The 20,669-nt window shown below is 41.5% G+C and overlaps 1 protein-coding gene and 1 long non-coding RNA gene across 6 annotated transcripts in view; one reads left to right on the top strand and one right to left on the bottom strand.

Annotated features, from left to right (window-relative positions):
• Window positions 1–1,476: 1,476 nt before the first annotated feature.
• mafgb (v-maf avian musculoaponeurotic fibrosarcoma oncogene homolog Gb) overlaps window positions 1,477–20,669 on the bottom strand; it is a 19,885-nt gene continuing 692 nt past the window's right edge. For 2 of the 5 annotated variants that reach the window (XM_053634325.1, XM_053634327.1), the window contains exons 2-3: window positions 4,370–4,436; window positions 1,477–4,282 (exon numbers count right to left, since the gene is read on the bottom strand). In XM_053634325.1, the coding sequence (XP_053490300.1) occupies window positions 3,803–4,282; window positions 4,370–4,405 (516 nt within the window). In that variant the 5' untranslated portion in view covers window positions 4,406–4,436 and the 3' untranslated portion in view covers window positions 1,477–3,802. Of the gene's footprint in view, window positions 4,283–4,369; window positions 4,437–4,642; window positions 6,388–18,268; window positions 19,422–20,669 lie in introns of those variants that run through there. The other 3 variants (XM_053634324.1, XM_053634326.1, XM_053634323.1) reach the window with 3 other exon arrangements.
• LOC128613502 (uncharacterized) overlaps window positions 17,092–20,669 on the top strand; it is a 17,145-nt gene continuing 13,567 nt past the window's right edge. Inside the window, exon 1 of the long non-coding RNA XR_008386888.1 lies at window positions 17,092–17,316. This is a non-coding gene — a long non-coding RNA (uncharacterized LOC128613502). The remainder of the gene's footprint in view (window positions 17,317–20,669) is intronic.

The following is a 20,669-nucleotide window of genomic DNA, read 5'->3' as shown; positions in this document are numbered from 1 at the left end:
ACGACGACGACGACGACGACAATGACGTACGTCAACGAGCCGAGCCACCCCGTCCTCCTCTGCCGTACGACAGGAAGAGGAGGAGTGCGAGTCTAAAAAGTATTAGGCAGTGGCGCTACCTGGAGTACAAGCACTTCCATGAGGAGCACGGCATTGTTTTCGCTAGTAAGCTAGTAGCATTAGTTTAACCCTTAAAAAACACACACACACACACACACACACACACACACACACACACACACACACACACGCACACGCAGCGCTCACATAAACGTCGTACAGAACTGCCACAGCTGATAGGAGAAACGCCACCACTGGTTACAAAAGCAACGCCAAAAATTGACCAAAGACTCCATTACAGAACAAATTCACAGATTAACCAGTCAGAGGAAGTTCGTTTTCTTCATTTACACAGATTTCTAATTTGAAAGAAAAAAAGGATGAATAGACCTACAATATTTCTTCAGACCTAAATGCCAGATAAGTCCAGATTAAGATGAGCTCATTATGGTTAAAGCCCCATCATCATTAACAGCAAACCTGAAGTGGACTGAGGTGAAAAAATTCAAACATCGACACTTTGATAACATGATATGATGCAGTCAAACATCCAACAAGTATTTCTGTGGATTTAAACTACAGTCAGTGCATTTAGTAACAGATTCTTATACATGACACTTGCTCATTTCGTCTTACACTGAATAGACCCATTTAATATCAGGATCATGGCGGCATTGCTCAGTGGATGTGTAAAATTATTCTTCTTTTTTTTAAAGATGCAGGCTACTGATATTAGCTTTAAAGATCGGAGCACTCACATGCTGTCTGTATCTGCGGATTGTCACTCAGCTCTGCTTAAACCAGGGTTGATAAAACTCTGGAGAGCCTCAACACTGCTCAGGCTTACGAACACAACCCGGATTCAATTCATGTGCTGAAAATCAAGCCCTTTCTGAGATGAATCAGGTCCTGATGGAGTTCAGGACCCCGACCCTGATCTCTAGAGACAGTGTACCATGATGCACATAGTCAGGGCTGGAAAAACTAAATAAAGAATGAAACTATTTTGGCTGGTGTAAAGTTTTTAAGGCCTAATTGAGCGTTTTTTGTTGTTTTGTTTTTTTTGCATTGAACCTACTAACATTTGTTATGAAAAGGAAACTTGGAGGAATATGAATAGAAAAAAACCCCAAATAAAATTCAGTACCGTTACTGCATACAGTGCTTGTAGAATATCTTCTCAGCATAATGTGAAAGGTATGACCCTTCATTATATGGTTTACATTTGTATTTCTTACATTTTTACTAGTGCTCCCTCAACCTACAGCTCAACATTAAACAAAAAAAAAGAGGCTTCCAAAATAACTTTTTTTAAAAACACGAGAGAGAGAGAGAGAGAGAGAGAGAGAGAGAGAGAGAGAGAGAGAGAGAGAGAGAGAGAGAGAGCACATTGCTTCGTCCGTTTCGTTTTGCTCGTTGAAAATCAGTGCAGTGTCACTTCCCTGGCATTTCAAAACAAAATGACAAAAAATGAAAACAGAATACATTAAATAGAATCTACCATAGAAACAGTTTACACCAAAATATAAAAAAAATCACACGTCACTAAAAAAGGACTCTCAAACAGAGGTGATAAGACCACAGGATCTTTAACACGCATCCCACAAACCCTCACTGTAGATCCACTTTCCTGAGAATTTGTCTTCTTCCTTAACTCGCTTTACTTTATAACGAATACAAAGAGTAAGAATAGTTGTTACTAAATGGGGCACAAAGAACCAGTGTTGCTGATGTCAAGGAAACCGTGTCCGGTCCCTTCGGCATTCAAGTGCAAAAGCACTCGACACTGCTGCTACACTTTAAGCCGCCCGGGACCGCTTTCACACACTGCAGACAAGCCGAACACTCGCTGCTGTTCCTGACAGGATAAGCCAACCATCAAAAACACAGTCTAAACCAGTTTATAAAAATTTTCATAAAAAGACCTCTGACGTTTGAACTCAGTACAGGCTGTGTGTCAAATCAGCTGCACCAGGGAGGAGGAAAAAAAACTGAAGGATTGTGGGTAACGTGTGTCCATCACCTGGGTTTGGGCAAAAAAAAAATAATAATAACAAAAGAGCATCACATCCAAAAACAGTGAACAGTACCATCACCTTATCACTTACACATCACACCACACGCGCTAGTCCACAGTTTTACGCGCCTAGTCACTAGAAAAAGCTATCAACTTCAATAGTTAAGCCACTTTTGGTACAATTGCAAAAAAGAGAGATATCAAACAACTTTATAATTCTTTTTTTTTTTTTTTAAATGTTTTATAAATAATGCAAGATACTCTATGTGTGATTTTTTTAAATATAAAATTCAAGACTCCACCATATAGACAAAGAATCTTATAATACGTTACGCAACGTCACAGCGACAGATTTTATGGTAAAGCTTGTGAGAGATTTCCGGTTTATGCAACCGGATAGTCCCCTTTTCAAATGTCTTTTTTATTTATTTATTTTTTATTTAAGAGCAATCTTTTTCTGATTTTGTCTATTTGGTAAAGTGGACAAAATAAGAAGAGAATGAGTCTCTCTGGAGTTATTGGGAAGCATAAGACACACTAATAATAATAATAATAATAATAATAATAATAATAATAATAATAAAAGGCTAACACTTTGTAATCAACAAAGATATATATAGAGAAAATATAGTTTTGCCAGCATAAAAACACGACAAAATTTCATGAGCTCCACAAATGAAACTAAATCAGCAGTTTGACATTCCACAACATAAAGATCTTATTGCCTTGCCAATAAGCTTCTGTTATAAAAGAAACAAATCCTTTGTTTAAAAATTTCTTATGAAAAAAAGGACTACCCAATCACATAAACTGGTCTCAGATATCCTGATAGCTACCATACGAATATCATATCCTCTCATTCTCCTCTCGTCTCATCTCACTTTTCAGCAGTGGCTGGTCAGTGCACGACATTAGGCAACGGTAAAGGGACGCAAAAGCGTGAAGAGTAGAGCGTGTTCAGTACTGGAAGCATCTCAGAGTAGGAGATACGCCAGTGCAGGGTCAGTATAAACACAGGAAGAACACTAATACTCCACAATACGTCAGACATGTGGGTCCTGGACAAGCTCTCTTTCCTAACTAACCCGGCTTTATAGGATTTCTTGTAAAAAATAAAAAACAGCCTCGTCTTTATTCCACGTCCTTGTGTTTATAAGCACAAGGTGGAGACTGAAAGTGTACAAAGTGTACGTCTGCTTTGTGACCGAGTTCTCTGACACAAGAAAAGAATGGAAGTACAAAACAGCAACACAATGAATTTCAAATAGTGCATACAAATCAGAAGAAAAAAAAAAAAAAAAATACACTTGGGCCCTAAAGTCCAACAATATCATACAAAAAAAAACACAGTAAAATATAAAGACTATAAATCCAGCACTCATTGCAGTCATGAGGGACTAAACAAACAGTTTTGCTGCTTCTTTTTCAAATTCTCATTTTTCTGGAAGCCCAGTCGTCCTAACTGTCCTTGATGGTGATTTTGGTTTGGAAGTGTGTCTACAGAAAGATACTGTACTGACCAATTCAAGTGGAAGTAGGAGGGTGTGTTGAGGACACCAGTCCTCCATGTCAGGCTCCATCTCAAAGAAATCTGGAACAATTTGCACCAATTTGACCTCTTACTGAATCTGTCCCGTGCCTAAATCGTGATGCACTGACCAAGCCCCTTTCTCTCTTCTCTCTCACTCACCCCTCCTCCTTTCTCTCTCTCCTCACTGGCCTGTACTAAGACCTAGCATCTGTTTTGGACTTGACTATCGTGATGACGCTGGTGGCGCCCACCTTCCCCGGTACAAGCGGCCCAATGACGGAGGCCAGAGACCCGCGGGCGGAGACAGGAACAGGCGTGTTGGCGATGGGCACCGCAGGAGCACGAGCCACAGTCCTGGCGAAGCTCTGCAGTGCCTCATATTTGGAGCGCAGGGCATCGAGCTCGACCTTCATGCTGGCGTTCTCCGAAGCGAGCTTCTCTACCTCCTGCTGGAGCTCGGCCTTCTGGCGCTCGAGCTCCTCCTTCTGAGTGACACGCTTGACTCGGCAGCTGGCGGCATAGCCACGGTTCTTTAGCGTGCGCCGTCGCTGCTTCAGCTGTACGATCTCCTCCTTGGAGAGGCCGCGCAGGTGCTGGTTGAGCTCGCGCACCGACATAGACACCAGCTCGTCGTCTGTGAGGCTTGTGCCATTCTCGCCTGGTTCCCGCTTCACCTGGAACACAAAGGGAGAAAGTGAGGGATGATGTAGAAAATGGTGAAGGGGAGATTTGAAAACAGTACAGAAGAATATGTGACACACCTTCAAGGCTTTGTTTCCCTTGTTAGTGGTCGTCATGCCACGAGAGCCGCTTGTAAACCACACAGATCTGTGAGACAGGAAACAGATACGTTTAAAAACGTCTTTAACCCACCAGTTCTACAAATCATACAGTACCGACTTTACAAACTCACCCCACCCCCCACCCCAAATAAACTAGATTTTATATTTAGCTGCAACTGATATGATTTCAAAATAAACTGCACACTAAAGTATTCTCAGTTCCTCCTAGCACGTGTACCATGAACTAGTTACCTTTCTCTAAAAAGAAACCTGGAACAGTGAAAGTGGCAGCATGTAACCGCCAGCTTCCTGTCTCCAACTTCCTGTGTGGCTCTAGTGGTTGGAAACCTTCACTCAAGTTCAAGAACACCTTTTTTGATGAGCGTTCTGCTCGTCGCTGATAGGCTGGTGAACACCCAACCGGGGGAGGAGCCAAATGGTACAGGAGGAAGTGGTGGAATGGGCAGCAGGCCAGGGGATTACCAGACAGTAATAGACTAATTAGACTACGCTCACTCGTTTGTAAGGAGTAACAGGAAGGGCTTTTAATTGTAATATTTCACAAACCAATGTTAAATCATAACAAACAAAAATGGAGCTATCTTCAGAAAATGTGTTTTCCTTTCAACGTAATGTTTTAGAAACAGAATTCTAATTTTAAATAGTTTTATCTGTTTAAAAAGTATTCACTTTAGGACAGCCTTTTTCATTTGGTATACACATGGCTACTGCTCAATATAATCCAGCTCAGCTGCGACAGCTGAATGAACACTTATAGCTGCTCAGCCATTTTTCATTAAAGTGACAGCTTAAAAAACCCCAAACCGGCATCTTAGTTCTCCTTTTTTTTTTTTTTTAAATTGAATTAGGGGAAACGGGCACCTATTACAGGAAACAAAGAAAGGGAAAGCAACATGTAAAATGTAACCAAGTTCAGTCCACACACAGACACACACTCACATCTTTACAATGGGCTTCATTGAGGTGGGCACAGGGATGACACCCCTGCAGCACCGGGGTGTTCCCATGAAGAGCAGCCATTGTTCCAGCTGCCATCATGGGATCGAGCGAGGATGATTCTGCACATTCCTTCACATCCCTCAGCCGGCACCACGCCCTCAAACATCAGAGCGCAGCATTACTAACAGCCACGCGAATCAAACAAACCCCAGAGCAAACAGAAGATGTGACCCTATGACCCGAGCTGCGTCTCAAATCGCAGACTACACCCTAATACTTTAACGAATGTACTGCGTACTAATTCGTATGAGAATCCATGCTAATTAAAACTCTTGAATGATGAAAGGATGATTGATGGCAGACTTCGTTTCTTCATCCTTGTAGCAATCCTATCCAATTAGTTTCATTGTAATAACTGAATAATGAGCCGGTCTGGCAGGCAAACAGTTTCAACAACCGCAGGGGGAAAAAAAATCCTAAAAACAAAAGTTTGCCTTTAGCACGCATGTTCGACACTGCAACTACATCACGCTCCTAATTGGTCTGAATCACACATGCCACACACGCCAGTCGAGGTGCGATCTGGTTGACGGTAGAACTATTTTTACTAGCTTGATTCATTACCATGAACAGATAACTTTTCGTTTCAGAAATCAGGAACACAATGATTTTTACTTGCTATGGGATGAGAGAAAACGACAGCTTACAGTATGCTGTGTGTGAAAATCCCAGGAGATCGTCAAGTTCTGAAGTTCAACCAAGTTCAACCATGCCACGGTCACAGTCACCGAGATCACATTTTTCCCCCTTATTCTAATGCTTGATGGGAACATGAACTGAAGCTCCTGACCTGTATCTGAATGATTTTATGCACTGCACTGCTGCCATATGACTGACTGATTGGATCGTTGCAGGAATGTCCAGGCGTACAGGTGTTCGTATTAAAGTAGACAGTGAGTGTATATACTTATGCTATTAAAGACAGACGTATTCTTTAAGTAAGTAAGTAAGCAAGCCTACTTTTCTCATCTCTCCGAAGTACAGGTTTCTCAACATCAGATTTAAAAGCCCAGGATTTGCATTTCACACGAAAGGGCTTTCAAAGAGGGCTTTTCATTTATTTAAAGCTGTCATTCAATGGGAGGACACGAGCGAAGTCAGACGCCGTTGACCTTCGTCTCAGTAGTAAACACACCCAGTGCATATTAAGAGATTAAAGGCCTGTGTGTGTGTGTGTGTGTGTGTGTGTGTGTGTGTGTGTGTGTGTGTGTGTGTGTGTGTGTGTGTGTTGGAGGGAGTCATTTCCTCGCAAAAGCTCGCAAGAAGAGTCTGAATAAGTCCTGCCACCAACTACACCCATTTCCAGCACCGGATCACTGGGGCACAAATACGGCTCCGAGTAATGAGAACCTACTAATCCCAGAAGGTCCTATGCAAGAGCGTGAGCAAGAGAGATAGACAAGTGCGCGTTTTATCCTGCGCAGGCCGGCTAAAATCCCTCCGTATGGAGCAGCACGCTGGGCCGCAGGCTCAGGATTAGACTGATTAACCTGTCTGTCTCCGTCTCAGCCTTGGGAACAGAGAGGACAGGCAAAAGCAACAAACAGCGACACAGCACGGCAAAACAGATCCCTTTTATTACGTTTAACAGATGGCCAAAAAAACCCACAAAAAACCCCAAAAACAAACGTACTTGCCCTTTTGTTTGGTTAACCTGTAGAATCTCTGCCCATTTTTACAGAAAATCTATTAAAGTCTATTAAAAATCATACACACTTTAATAGGAACACCTGATCATTCTTTCAATTCAATTCTTATCTGTATAGCACTTTTAATGTATCCCTTTCATGCACGTATTCAATCAGCCAATCATATGGCAGCAGTGCAATACATACAATAATGCAGATACAGATCAGGAGCTTCAGTTCATGTTCACATCAAACATCAGAATGGGGGGAAAAATATGATCTCAGTGACTTTGACCATGGCATGTTTGCTGGTTTGAGGATTTCAGAAACTGCTGATCTCCTAGAATTTTCATGCACAACAGTAAATATAAAGAGTCCACACAGGATTTCACAGAGTTTTTTGTGATTGTTGCAGCCAAAAGTGCTCGATTCTTCTGCAGCTTTTTTTCTGAATTTACGATGCAATTTGCTTATATTTTATGCTTTTTTTGTTGCAGAAAACTACTTGAACTGGCGAAATTGTTTTGCACGGTCTTTCACGGTGATGTCTGTTGGTAAATGAAACCTTCTAGCTCTACTCAGAATCAACAAACAAGAATCTAAGGGGGTTTTAGCTGAATGCGCGTTGTGATGATGTCACATGGTTCATCAAGGCCAAAATCTGTGGAAAATCTGAGGTAATTTAGAAAAATTCTCAAGCTACTGCGAATATTGTGGTGTTTCCTTGATTTTGTGGTAATTTCTGCGTTCACAAAAAAAACAAACAAAAAAAACCCAAAAACATTCAGTTAGAGACAGTAATGTGGGCGGAAACGCCTTGTTGATAAGAGAGGTCAGACGAGAATGGCCAGACTGGTTCATAGGTCATAGTAAGGCCATGGTAAGTCAAATAACCTTTCTTTACAGCCATATCAAGCAGAAAAGCATCTCTGAGGCTACAACAGAAACTGGACAGCTGAAGATCAGAAGACTGGACATTTTGTTGGTACACATCTTCAACTGTCCACTTTCGGTGGCTGAATAATGGCATGAATGAGCAGGTGTATCTAATAAAGTGGACAGCGAGTGTGTATAAGACATGTTCACATCAGCAGGTTAATGTACAGACCAAAATGCTGAGCTATAATTCCAAAAACAGGCTTGTGTTACATAATTACGTATATATCTGAAGATGGACTGTAAGTAATTATGTAATATTTTTCAATTGCTGAATCAGTTTGTAATGCAACCGAAAAATGCCAAAAACTGCATTTATCATAGTGTGTGTGTGCAACAGATTTAAGCGGCACAGAGTATAAATAACCCAAACCTAATCAGATTGCAGTACCAGAGCAGCCAGCAAACACACATAAAGACAGTTTCCCTCTTGCATTCTTCCACTACACTGTTTTTGAGCAAAAGCATCACTACACAATAGACCAGATTAACACACACCAACCTGAGGGGGAGGGGCTTCATCTTTATCAGGCCTCGTCTTATTTCCCTAGTGCCCGACCCCCATCCCCCATCAGCCCCTGCTCTGTTAGTGCCGCCAGCCAAAGACCCACCCCCCTGTACCATGCACCAGCCTGCCACACACATACACATACACACACACACACAAAACCTCATACACAGCACTACCTCACACACTCGCGAGTCCATTGAGAACACCAAAAAGGTTAGGATGATTTAGGACAACATGTGTAGACGAACGAGGGGAAAAAATAAAAAAAGGGACATGTCCATATGGTGCACACAGCGGGCAGCGTCTAGCCTAAATTTCAATTTCAACCCATGTGGACTAAATAGTGCAGCATGCAGCAATTGGTGGCTACGTTCGAGCAGCTGTTCTGTGCCAGATCAGAGTGGCATCTTCAGTGAAAGACTGAAAGAGGACATAATAAAGAGGCAGAACTGTAGGATAACACACGTGTACACACAGACACACACACACACACACACACACACACACACACACACACACAGAGAGAGGAATATATAGTGGGAATTGACTTTGAAAATGCATGAGAGAGATCACACAAAAAGGACAGAAGGGCAACATCATAACTCCTTGCTTTCATCCGACCACCTACACACACACACACACACACACACACACACACACACCACTTACAGCGATTCTGTTTAATATTCCTCTGTGAGGAGAGGTCACCGACAAGAAACGGACGTCTTCCTGCTGCACCAACACACCTCATTACCTCCGATAAAGGACTTACACTCCTGTAAGAGTGTGTGTTTTATTTTATTCCGTGGATAAGTTCATGATAACGGCTGGAATTAATACTGAAGTCATGATTTTGCACAATTGTTCGGACAATATAGAAACAAGTAGCTTTATTGTTCATGTTGCTGTTTTAAATCAACAGAAAATAGCCTTTTGTCAGGGTTATAAATTTAAATGCCTACATACAGTATGAACTCAAGATAGACATATCGAAATGGAATAAATACATTTAGAAAAAATTATTTTAAAAATTAAGATTAAGACAACTGCAGTAAACAACAATATTTTATTCATTTCTGGAATTCTTTATTAAGTTACATATAAATAAGTGTAGTATACACACATATGTAGTTATGCAGCATATATTATTAGTGATGTGTGTGTGTGTGTGTGTGTGTGTGCACGCATGTTGGAAGGAGACGGCACCATAATTTGTGAGAAAGATGAAGATGAAGAAGTCTGCTGAGGTGGTCATAGTGGCTTTTTGCAGGCGTACGCTAAATTCTTCTCCATCAGCCCTCACACCGCTGACTTCTCTAGAGTTAAGTCACACACACACACACACACACACACACACACACACACACACTTACACTTACACTTGAAGGGGATGAGGGACAGAAAGCGCTGAGCATGAGAGAGCAAGAAAGAAAGAAATGTGCCACTGAACAAAAAACAGGTCTAGAGAAGCACACGAAGAGACCGAGAGGAACAAAAGGATGAAGACAAAAGAAAAGTTAAAGCCAGGAGCTGTACAGAGAGAGTGAGAGATAGAGCACATAAGAACCAGTGTGAGGAGGGAGAGAGAGAGCATGTGTGTGTGTGTACATATACATACACACACACACATATATTATATATACACACATATACATACATACATACATACATACATACATACATACATACATGTACATTATATATATATTAATATTATATTTGTGTGTGTGTGTGTGTGTGTGTGTGTGTGTGTGTGTGTGTGTGCGTGTGTGTGTGCTGGAGGGGGGTTGGAGGAAAAGAGCCCGGCCAAAACTGCATCCTCAACACATTTGTGGGAGCTTAGAGGCCGGGGAGGAAGATTGGGGTCGCGCCGAGGGGAGAAAAGCCCTGAACTCAGCAACCAGAGCAACTAAAACCGCCAATTAGAAAAAGTTCCTACGCTGATCCTCTGCTACAAAACTGCAAGGCCGTCAACACACCACTCGGCTATTGCTGAGACAACCAAACAAGCCCAGCAAGGGCCAGAACGGGAGGTTCAACAAAAAAGGGACAACAGAACAGATGGAAGAGGAGAGTTCGGCATGAAGGGGGAATAAAAATGGAGGTGCGTGACAGTTTGGCGTTCTGTCCAAGTAGAGGCGTGTAATTAACTGAACGGGAGTTCGGCCTCTGGGGTAGGAAGTCTAAAGTAGTGGTTTCCACCGCCAGTCCCTATTCATGCTCTAAACCAGCGGTCACTAGCCCTGTTCCTGGAGATCTACCTTCCTGAAGACTTTAGCTCCAACCATAATCGTGCCCACCTGACCATATAATCATTGCCTTAAGAAGCTCTTGTTCAACTAAAACAGTGTGTTAGATTTTGGTTGGAGATGAAACCTACAAGAGGATAGATCTCAAAGAAGAGGGTTGGTGACCACTGCTCTAAACCATGCTCTGCCTCATGGAGAGTGAGGTGTCACCTGTTAAACCTGCTGTGGTCAGGGATGTCCCGAGCGACTTCTCTACACTCGGGTCAGTGGGCAAAGGTTCCTCTATCAGGCTGCAAAATCCAGACTGTTTAACTGAAAAAGCAAGACAGAGTTGTTAAGTGAATGGAAGACGGAAGCAGCATCATAAAGAGTGGTGGAGTAAAAACAAAGTATAAATTTAAGCTCCCAAGTCCAAAAGTAAGTCTCCGGAGTGGTACAACACAAAAGTGATTGTCCTGTTGAACAGAACTCCGAGGTTTGAATCCTGACAATGCCACAGCTATCCATGGCCAGGAGAGCAAGAGAGGACGTGCTCTCTGGTTGGGAGGGAGAATATGCTGTCACTGTCAACCACAGTGACATTAACCAATTGTTCTGTGAACCAGGAAGAAGGCAAATAGTGCTTTCCTTTCAGTGTCTTACACTGCCCTGTCTTACACCACAGCCCAATGATTGGACATTTGCAAAGTCCATCAAATTATCATTGGAACTTGAGAAGCGTCAAAGAAGTGTTGCTTTTCTCCTACCTGACTTGGGTCAATCTCCTCCCGGATAGTTCCTTTCCTTTTCCCCGATCTTTGTTCTCAATTGTCCAGTCGGCAGACTGGTTGTAAGAACCACTAGCCAATTCTAGCGCAGGAGGTGGGATTTGCTGGAATATAGGTTAAAAGAAAATAAGGCAGAGGTAGAGCTCTACACAACTTTTCCATTCATTGATGGATTTCTGGTTTTAGTGGAATACCAGTAAGGAGTATATTGATGGACTGGGGGTGCTTGGTGCCTCTCACTATTGCTCACTCGACCTAGCAAAAATCATTCTTCAGGCTTCCAAGTGGCAATCTATCCAAGGTTTCACCATTTCATTGGAAGATCATGAGTGTGAATTCCTATGATGCGACAACTATCTGTGGCTGGGATTCCAAATTGAGCTTTAAGCCTGGGTAGGAAAGATGGCTTCCTTAGATGGCTTCCACCCCCATTTGATGGGAGTGACACTAGCTATTCACCTGCTAGCTCAGGTAAAGAACTATAAGGCAGTTAGCGGTCTTCTTCATTCAGAACTAGTGCCATTGATATTTACTCAAAGGGGAAATTTAGTGATACAAATCCACCAGTCCCTCCAGGATCGTGCGATTGCAGGAATTAACGCAAAATGAAGCAAACTCTACAATATTTTTCAGAGCTTGCAATTTTTCACAGCTACAGTAGATTTTCCGCAGATTTGAGCCGCATCATGTGACATCACAACACACATTCGATTCACGTGCGTCACGCGTGAGTACAGCTAAAAGGTTGGATTTACCAACAAACATCACTGCGAAAGACAATGCAAAACAATTTTGTGCAAATGCAATTTCACAAATTCAAGTAGTTTTCCACAAAAAAAAGAGGGACAAATCTCCAAGTTGCATCACTATTTTTGAAAAAAGCTGCAGTAAAATCAAGCATTTTGGCCGCAACAATCACAAAAAGAAAACTCAACAAAATCCTGTACAGAATGCAATCCATCAACCTGCATGCTTTTTTGGTAGGTGGGAGGAAACCAGAGGACCCAGAGCAAACAAACATGGATGCACTGAAAAAATGTGATTGAAGGAATCGAACTCAGGATTGAACCAGGAAACCTTGAGAGATGCGAGACTGCAACACTATCCAGTGCACCTCCGGTTGTATGAGCAGCAGTTATGAGAAAATGAGGCTTCATGTATCTCAGGAGAAGTATGTGTAAGTGGTCAACGTCTTACGAGAAAACTGGACAAAAATAGTAAAAATACAAATATTATGTGACGTAATTTTCACGGGTACAGCATTATTTTTAACAACTATTCCAGATTTTCATATTACTGTATAACGATTTTACCAGTGCCACATCACATCCCTATAATTCAGGCAAACCGAACAGAAAAGCACGAGGGATACTCTAATTCTGGATGTGTGGGCATGTGTTTGTTCCTTCAAATGGGCCATGTTTAGCCTTATTAATCCTGTCTGATGCTCTCCTATGAAGTGCAGATGTCTTTGGCAAGTTCCTGGTAAGCATAGCTCTATAATACACCAGTTTAACACACACACACACACACACACGCGCACACACGCGCGCACACAGTAAAGGGATTTGGCTCGCTGGAGAGCCGCAGCCGTATCATTCCCATTATAACGAATGAATCACAGGGCTGAATTGTAAGGTTTGACAGGGTGTAATAAACATCATAAAACTCAGGTGCTTGTTTATCCTCCGAATACAGCTCAACTCTGATCTTCAGACAAAAGCACATCTGTGAACCGCCATTTTTAAGAAGAGAGCGGTGTGACAGAAGCTACTTTTCAGGGGTCTTCCCTCGCTCCAATGTTTCTAAAGGCAGTCAGGATATCGATTGGAGACAGCCTCTCTGCTCAAGTGTGAAGTGAATAATTGAAGAACGAGCAAGACTGAAAGAGCGAAAAAGAGACTATAAAACTAGCTGGATGACGCACAACACGGAAATATAAAGGCACGTAGCAAAAGACAAGAAAACGATTGTATGACAAGACAATTGATATTTTTTTTTTGGGGGGGGGGTGTTGTAGGATTTAAGGTTGGGTGAAAAGGAAAGGAAAGAAAGCCTTTCTATCTACACACTTTCTCGTCTCAGCTATAAGTGTGTGATGGCAAAATTTCCTAACACAAGCAGAAAAAAGTGCAAAGTCAGGAAGTGGGTTTGTCCATTTCTTTTTTATTTAGTAAGGGCTTTTTCCAGTAGTGAAGCTCATAGGTTAATTTGCTACTGCCCCAATCCCCCCCCCCCCAAACTCTTCATAGGCACACGGAGATAAAGTTAACTAAATCTTATTTTTTCCTCTGATCCTCCAGGTCAGCACAAAAAACAGCAACGGACGAAAGAAATAAACAAGCCTGAAGATGGATTGTGTGCGTGTGTGTATATGTGAGAGTGAGAGAGAGAAGATCCGTACAGTTTCTCAGATTTGTCTGCGCATAGAAGTACTGTGTTAATCTCCACACCAAACACAGGAGCTGGACTGATAAGTAAAGACTGATAAGTAAGGAATAAAACACTTAGGGGAGTGCTGTTATAGGAAAATAATCAATGACGGAGTGGTATAACATAGCCCGACGCGAAAAGGAGTTACTGTTACAACCTGATGAGGAATATTTTCCAATAACAGCATATCTGGAATGGTTTTATTCCTTTATGCTTCAACAACTTGCCAACAATTAAAATTTTAGCATTTATGAATGAACGACACATTCATTATGTTTTCCACGTTGTGGAAGCACAAACACTGGAGACTTCTTCCAGTAAATGTCTCCTTACAGAAAGCTTCAACATAATCAACAATTATACATTATTCTTTGTTCAATAACACAACGTTTTATCCTTTTATCATTGGCCTTACATTATGTGGAGCATCTGCCTTACAAGTCCCTGTGAATTACTATAGAAAAACAACATATTAGATTGAGTGCATTAATATAAACCTGCGATTTGCCGACTGTTATAGAAAACGAATCTACGCCTTCGGACCAGTCGGATTTGGGAATTTAACAGCGGTGTGGAATAACAGCATTTGAACTACTACTCTTAAATTAAGAGCTGGGTGTAACTCATTATTCTGTATTGTAACAGTGATATTTAATGGTGCAGGATTTCTAACTTGAGCGTTATGTAATGTTAAATTATTCTTGCTATTATGGATTTAAAATTATTTTATATCATAACTTTTCCACCATTTTTTTCCTTCTAGGATATTTGAAAGTACAATCAAGTGCAGACGTTTATACTCCCTATGGTTTCTGAATGGAAAACAATTAATTTGTAAATAATTTTACAAGTTAAGAGATTCCAAGATGATAAAAATACATGCCATACAATATGACAACAATCCCAAACATAAGCATAAGTTTGAAACAAAGTTTTGCCTTGGCCATGAAAGTCTCTAGAACCTGATCTAAAGAAGGCAGTGAGAGTCTTAACAAGCATGTCAAAGATAAATTTTACAAATGAGAGGATCCAGAAGCTGCTCAGAGGATATGAAGGAGTTTAAAGAGTGAATATACAAGTTTACAGAATATATCCAACATCTATTTTTTTTTTTAAACAAATCCATTGTTAATATCTTAGCATACACTATTTGAGCATTTTTATTTCTCGTGATAACAAAGGAACATTTCTGACACCTAATAAATTGAGTCTTATCATTACAAACTTCTTAATTTTCTCATAACGGCATGTAAACTTTTGCACTCAGTTTACAGTGATTTTGGTGATTAAATCGTCTGTTTTAAGTCACTTTTAAACCAAAATTTAAGAAATACAGTCCAATGTTTCAGAGTTCCTGTCAAAGCCACGCCCACAAAACATCCACATTGCCTAGGTTAGAAAGCCTGAATGTTAGTGCAAGAGGCAGAACCTAAAATCCCCATGAACCCCCTTTTTCCTGATTGGTTGGATGATGACGGTCTGTGTTATTTGTTATTTGTCTTGTTTAGAACCCGGGGCACCACAGAAACCGGAGTTTTTTCCTCTGAACTGATTTGTCTAACGTCTACTGAAATGTGATTGCAAAGTGGTCAGACTTTAATATCACTGACTTCATCTTTAATGTAGTATCAGTACTGAAGCTAAAATTTTACACACCACCAAACATGCTGGTCAGAAAGCCTCGTTTCTCTGCCATGTTTTCACATTTCAACCCAGCGTCCAGACCATGACACTAAAAGTCAGCATGAGTCAGCAGGAGCTCAGTTACGGACAGCGATACGTAACAGTTTTACAGGATGGCCTGTGGAGTCTATTTGATTGTGCACACAAATGAATGTTCAGCCTGGGAGTGAATGCAATAATGATGGACAGCGTTGCTCAAGGTTTTCCTACTCATAACACGGCCAGCATTGACTATTCCAGTATTCAACTGGCACCATTAAAATGCGTCCCACCACCACCTCGCATGCTCTGCTCTGCTCTCGTCTCCTTCTTTTCACTTCTCCATCTTTCTCTCACACTTCTTTCCACTCATTTTATTTCTCCTTTCACTTTCACGCTCCTTTCCTGCCTCCAATCCTTCCCAGAAACTTCTTTAAGGTCTGCATACAGGTCGCCGTACCGCATCTGGGTAAGGAGTGCTTTTATAATTATAACCTCGTCTTTTCACAGACGTGTCCATTTCAACTTTCAGACACCTGCTTGTCCTTGACAGGACTAATAACCGCAAACAAACATGGCCCCTCTCTCTCGTTCCCCATCTGTGTGTTTTCGAAAGAGTTTTGGCCGCCCTGTTTTCTCTTTTTCGCAGTGTTTCGCAGCTGGAGCATGGCAGGAGCAGCGTGCCACTGCGGGTAAAAACTGCGGCATATTGCTGGTGAGATGATGCAACTCGGAGACATTCAGCCCAGCCCGGCAGTCCAAGAAAGCCTTCAATGCCACGGAAAAAAAAACCCCCCAAAAAAACAAGACCTTATGAATATCCACATTTCACTGTGCAACCCAACTGGGTCAAATAAGATGTCGTGACTAAAATTCTCTCCTCAATATACAATAAACGGAGAGTAGATAGTATTCTATAAAACTTTTCTGCTTGTGAACAGCTATTATTAATATTCTTGGAGTGAAAGATCATGACGCAACGCTTTCCAAGAGTGATCCATGCATGCCCTTCACTCAGAAAACAAAATATAAATCTGATTTCATCCTTTCTTAAAAGGTGTACAGGAAGACCTTCACCTATGATCAAAGTCAATTAATGAGGTTAATTAAGATGAATAGTTTTACACACGGCTTCGTCCACTTAAATCCTTATTTAACCCCTAACTTTTTAACCCTACAGTGGTTTGTTTTCCCCTACATGACCTTTATTGCACAACTCAAAACACCCAACAGCAAGAAATTCCTCAAACAGCAGTTTGTGACAAATGAATGTTGTGAAATTTGCAAGATTCCCCACAGAAACCATCGTTAAATCCTGCACAGCTCTCTCTTCTCGTTCCTTTATGAAACAGGAGAGAGAAATGTGATAGATATTCTACTGCAGAGGAGAGATTACGCGTCTTACAACCTATTTCATCTTCTTACAACCTATTTCATCATTACTGAGCGCGCGCTAGAGCAAGAGTGAGAGAGACAGAGTGGAAAAAATAGACTCTCCTGATCCCCCACCACCTCCCACCCCCACCAGCCCCCTCCTTCCTCACTGCCACCCCAAAGTCCTCTTCCCTCCCTCTTTTGTCTGTCGTTCCCTCTCTCGAGACCTTCGGTCCCTTTATCTTGTGGAAGCTTTCAAACTCGTCCCTCCGGATCCCTGGCGCGTGCCTACACACGGAGCTCGACACTCACTGCGATGAAAACCCAACACCGATGGGCTCGATGTGTAAATATTATTATTATTATTATTATTATTGTTATTATTATTATTTGTCAATCCTAAAAAATCAGTCACAGTTAATTAGCTCAGGCTGGGAACAAGAAAGGACGGTCACCATTGGACACTGTTGTCACGACGAGAAAACGTGCACGGTTAAACACACATGAGTTAATGATCACCTTGAGCGTGTGTTTACTCTAAGCCACCTGACACATAGCAGAGGAAAGCCTATAAAGATGTAGCTCATTAAGCTTTCTGATAGTGTGTGGGTGTGAAAGTCTAGGTTACATGACGGGTGCTACACACATAAGCATAAAACAACTTCTGATGCATAAGCGTGTTCGTGTGCAAGTGTGCGTGCGCGCGCGTGTGTAAACCAGGCGTGATGAAGCAGAGAGCTCTGGCAATTCCTTCACAAATGGTGATAAATCTGAGGCTCCTAACTCACTAAACGCCGTGCGCCATTCATTCGTCCTCATAACTGCAGCCACTAAACATATATTTATTAAACAGGACGTAGACAGACAGAAAGCAGCACCGAGACAGGAGGAGAAAAGGAAGGAGGGTGGCGCATCACTCATTCTGAGAACTTTACAGCAAAAAAAAAAAAAAATGTGCCGCTGAACCTCATTAATAAATTAAGGTTGCTCTTCCAAAAAAAGACAGATGACACATTTTTCAGCGCCTCGCCAACTTCCGAATCTGCTCGCCTCCCTCTTACTACACCTGGTATGAACAGAAATAAAGGAACAATGCTTCTTTGCTTCTTGCTGTTCCAATAATACAAGCCAACATAACTGCATGACCCAGGATCTCTAGAGAATGGAACTTAACAGAAATCAGCAGTGACTGCAGTCCAGACGGTCATTTTATTCACTGTCATCATCTTTGCTCTGGAAGTGAAAAAGCAGAAGAGGAGTAGTTTAAAAAAAAAAAAAAAAAAAGGAGGTTAGACTACCTGTTAGCAGAAAGAGGAAGCACGAAAACTGCCATCTGTTGCAAAACTCGTACTGTAAATGCAAACCATCACATTTCTTTTTTTTTGTGCCACGATGATGCAAGGGTCGCATTTTTTCCTCCAAAAGTTGCATGTACAGCATTCAGCGCTGGAAATAAGCAAAAAACAACAACAAAAAACAACAACAACAAAAAAACACTTGCTTTAAGCTAACACACATTCAAACATCTGGCTGAAATGCTACACTATCACAGAGGAGCCCATCTTCATGCCTTAATACTTAATAAAAATGGAAATCTGGTCTTTTTGAGACAACAAGGAGCTTCACGTCAATCAAATGTGACATAAAATGAACTCCACACAAGTCTGTAAGAACTTTATTAATGGAAAGAGAGAATGAACTTAAAATGTGCATGCATGTTTAACAGTGTGCATTATATGGAGGAGTTGAAAAAACTTCTCTAAAACATGCACACTCCTACACGCATGCTCCATAAACCTGCTGCATACGTTTAACACTTCGGCCTAATCAAACTCATAAAATAGCAAGCTAAGTAACAAGTGAAAACGCCATCTGTCAAGCGAGGAAGCGTTTCGGTTGCTTCAGCATTTTTTTTTCTGGAGGGAGAGAAAGAGAGAGAGCGAGACAGAGAACGAGACACAGAGAGAGAGAGTGTGAGAGAGACAGAGAGAGAAAGACAGAGAGAGAGAGAGAGAGAGAGAGAGAGAGAGAGAGAGACACACACAATGAGAATTCCTTGAAGACAAAACCCTTCTTGTTCTCCTCCGTCTCGGGCCGGTCCCATCGCACATTCTTAATCTTATCTCTTTCTCTCCTCTGTTGGCTTTTCTGTTCCGCCATCAGCACATTCTGCCCATCAGCATCGGTCAGTGCTCAATTAAGCTGGAGAAAGTGAATGTGGAACAAAAATTGCACTGCCTAAAGTGCAGCCTAAGTACTCGGCTGATCAAATTACACTTGTTCCTCAGCCTCTCAACCAGACCATTTGTGCTGCTAATTGCAGCACCGCCACAAATTACAATTCAAATTTTATCAGACGATTTGGGGATAATATGCTGGATGTAGCTCTTAAAAGGGAGGCTGTCTCTCTGCAAACCCCCTTTACATGTTACTCCTGTAAATCACTCTGCTAATTGATGTGTGGATACGGGGGGGAGGAACAAACAAACAAATAAACAAATTGAGCATTGTAGCAATCAGTTTAGAGTCTCTGGGCCTTTCCACTAACCATCATGAATTACATGGCTCTCCATGAACCATGACAGACACTGACACTGATTTATCTTATAATGTATAACCATCTATTGATGCTTCATAACACTGGGATAGACGTTCTAGAAAATACAACAATCCCAGAAATAGGTTCAGTGCTAAAAATGGATTCAGTGACTATTTGTGTATTATAGTTTTCAGCCATGCCATATGTGCATATATAAAACAAACCAGCACTTAAACACTTATCACACAATGCTTGGGCATTTCGCAGAGTCCTCTTCCTAAAATCCAGAACATCTGCGCAGAGGCATCCAAGTGCCTCCATGTCATCAACACCAAGATTTGTACCAGGGTCTCATTCCCAAAATAGAGACACGGTGACTGATGAATCAGCATCTTAACCCCAAGTCAAAATGCCCACAGACCCGTCACGTCTCAATTAGAGATTAGAGCCCAAATGATCAGTCAATAAATCAGCACAGGAATTCTCTGATCACATGCCTTCAGTCTGTTTCAGCATTCTGCACAACATAGCTCTAGCTGTGTAGAATCCCACTGGCAAATGAAAAACAACAACAAAAAAACAAACACACACACAACTCATGGGTGAAGTGTGAATTTCTATCCCTGCTTGTTGCTATAATGAGCGACCTCACACAAAAACAACAGACATCATGACCACGGGGCTACAACCTTCTGGAAATAGTACGCTTAACATCATCCTGCTATTATTAGCTACCTAGTTACTACTACGTTGGCAAACAGGGTGGGATCCTAGCTGTCATTTTCAGTTCCTGGTGGGAAATAACAAGCTAGATAACTCGGAAACCTGCTCCATGATGTCTCCTGGCTTAATGTTACCTCCGATCTGAGGATGCCAGATGAGGTGAGATTAGATCAGATGAGATGAGGGTATGTTCTTGTGTTGAATAATGGAACATTGTTAAAATTAACATGCGTGTGTGTATATATTATATTATATAATATTTATACACACATACAGACACGCTAACATACACACATACATACGATAGATCGATAGATAGATTTGGAGATCTGGCTGTTTTTTCATGCTTTCTCGCTACTATGGGAGCTAACATCCATAAAAACAATACACACACACACACATACATACATACATACATACATACATACATATAAGAC

This window comes from Ictalurus furcatus, chromosome 10 (genome assembly GCF_023375685.1).
Source record: "Ictalurus furcatus strain D&B chromosome 10, Billie_1.0, whole genome shotgun sequence".
Lineage (NCBI taxonomy): Eukaryota > Metazoa > Chordata > Actinopteri > Siluriformes > Ictaluridae > Ictalurus > Ictalurus furcatus.
This window is presented reverse-complemented; position numbering and strand designations above follow the sequence as displayed.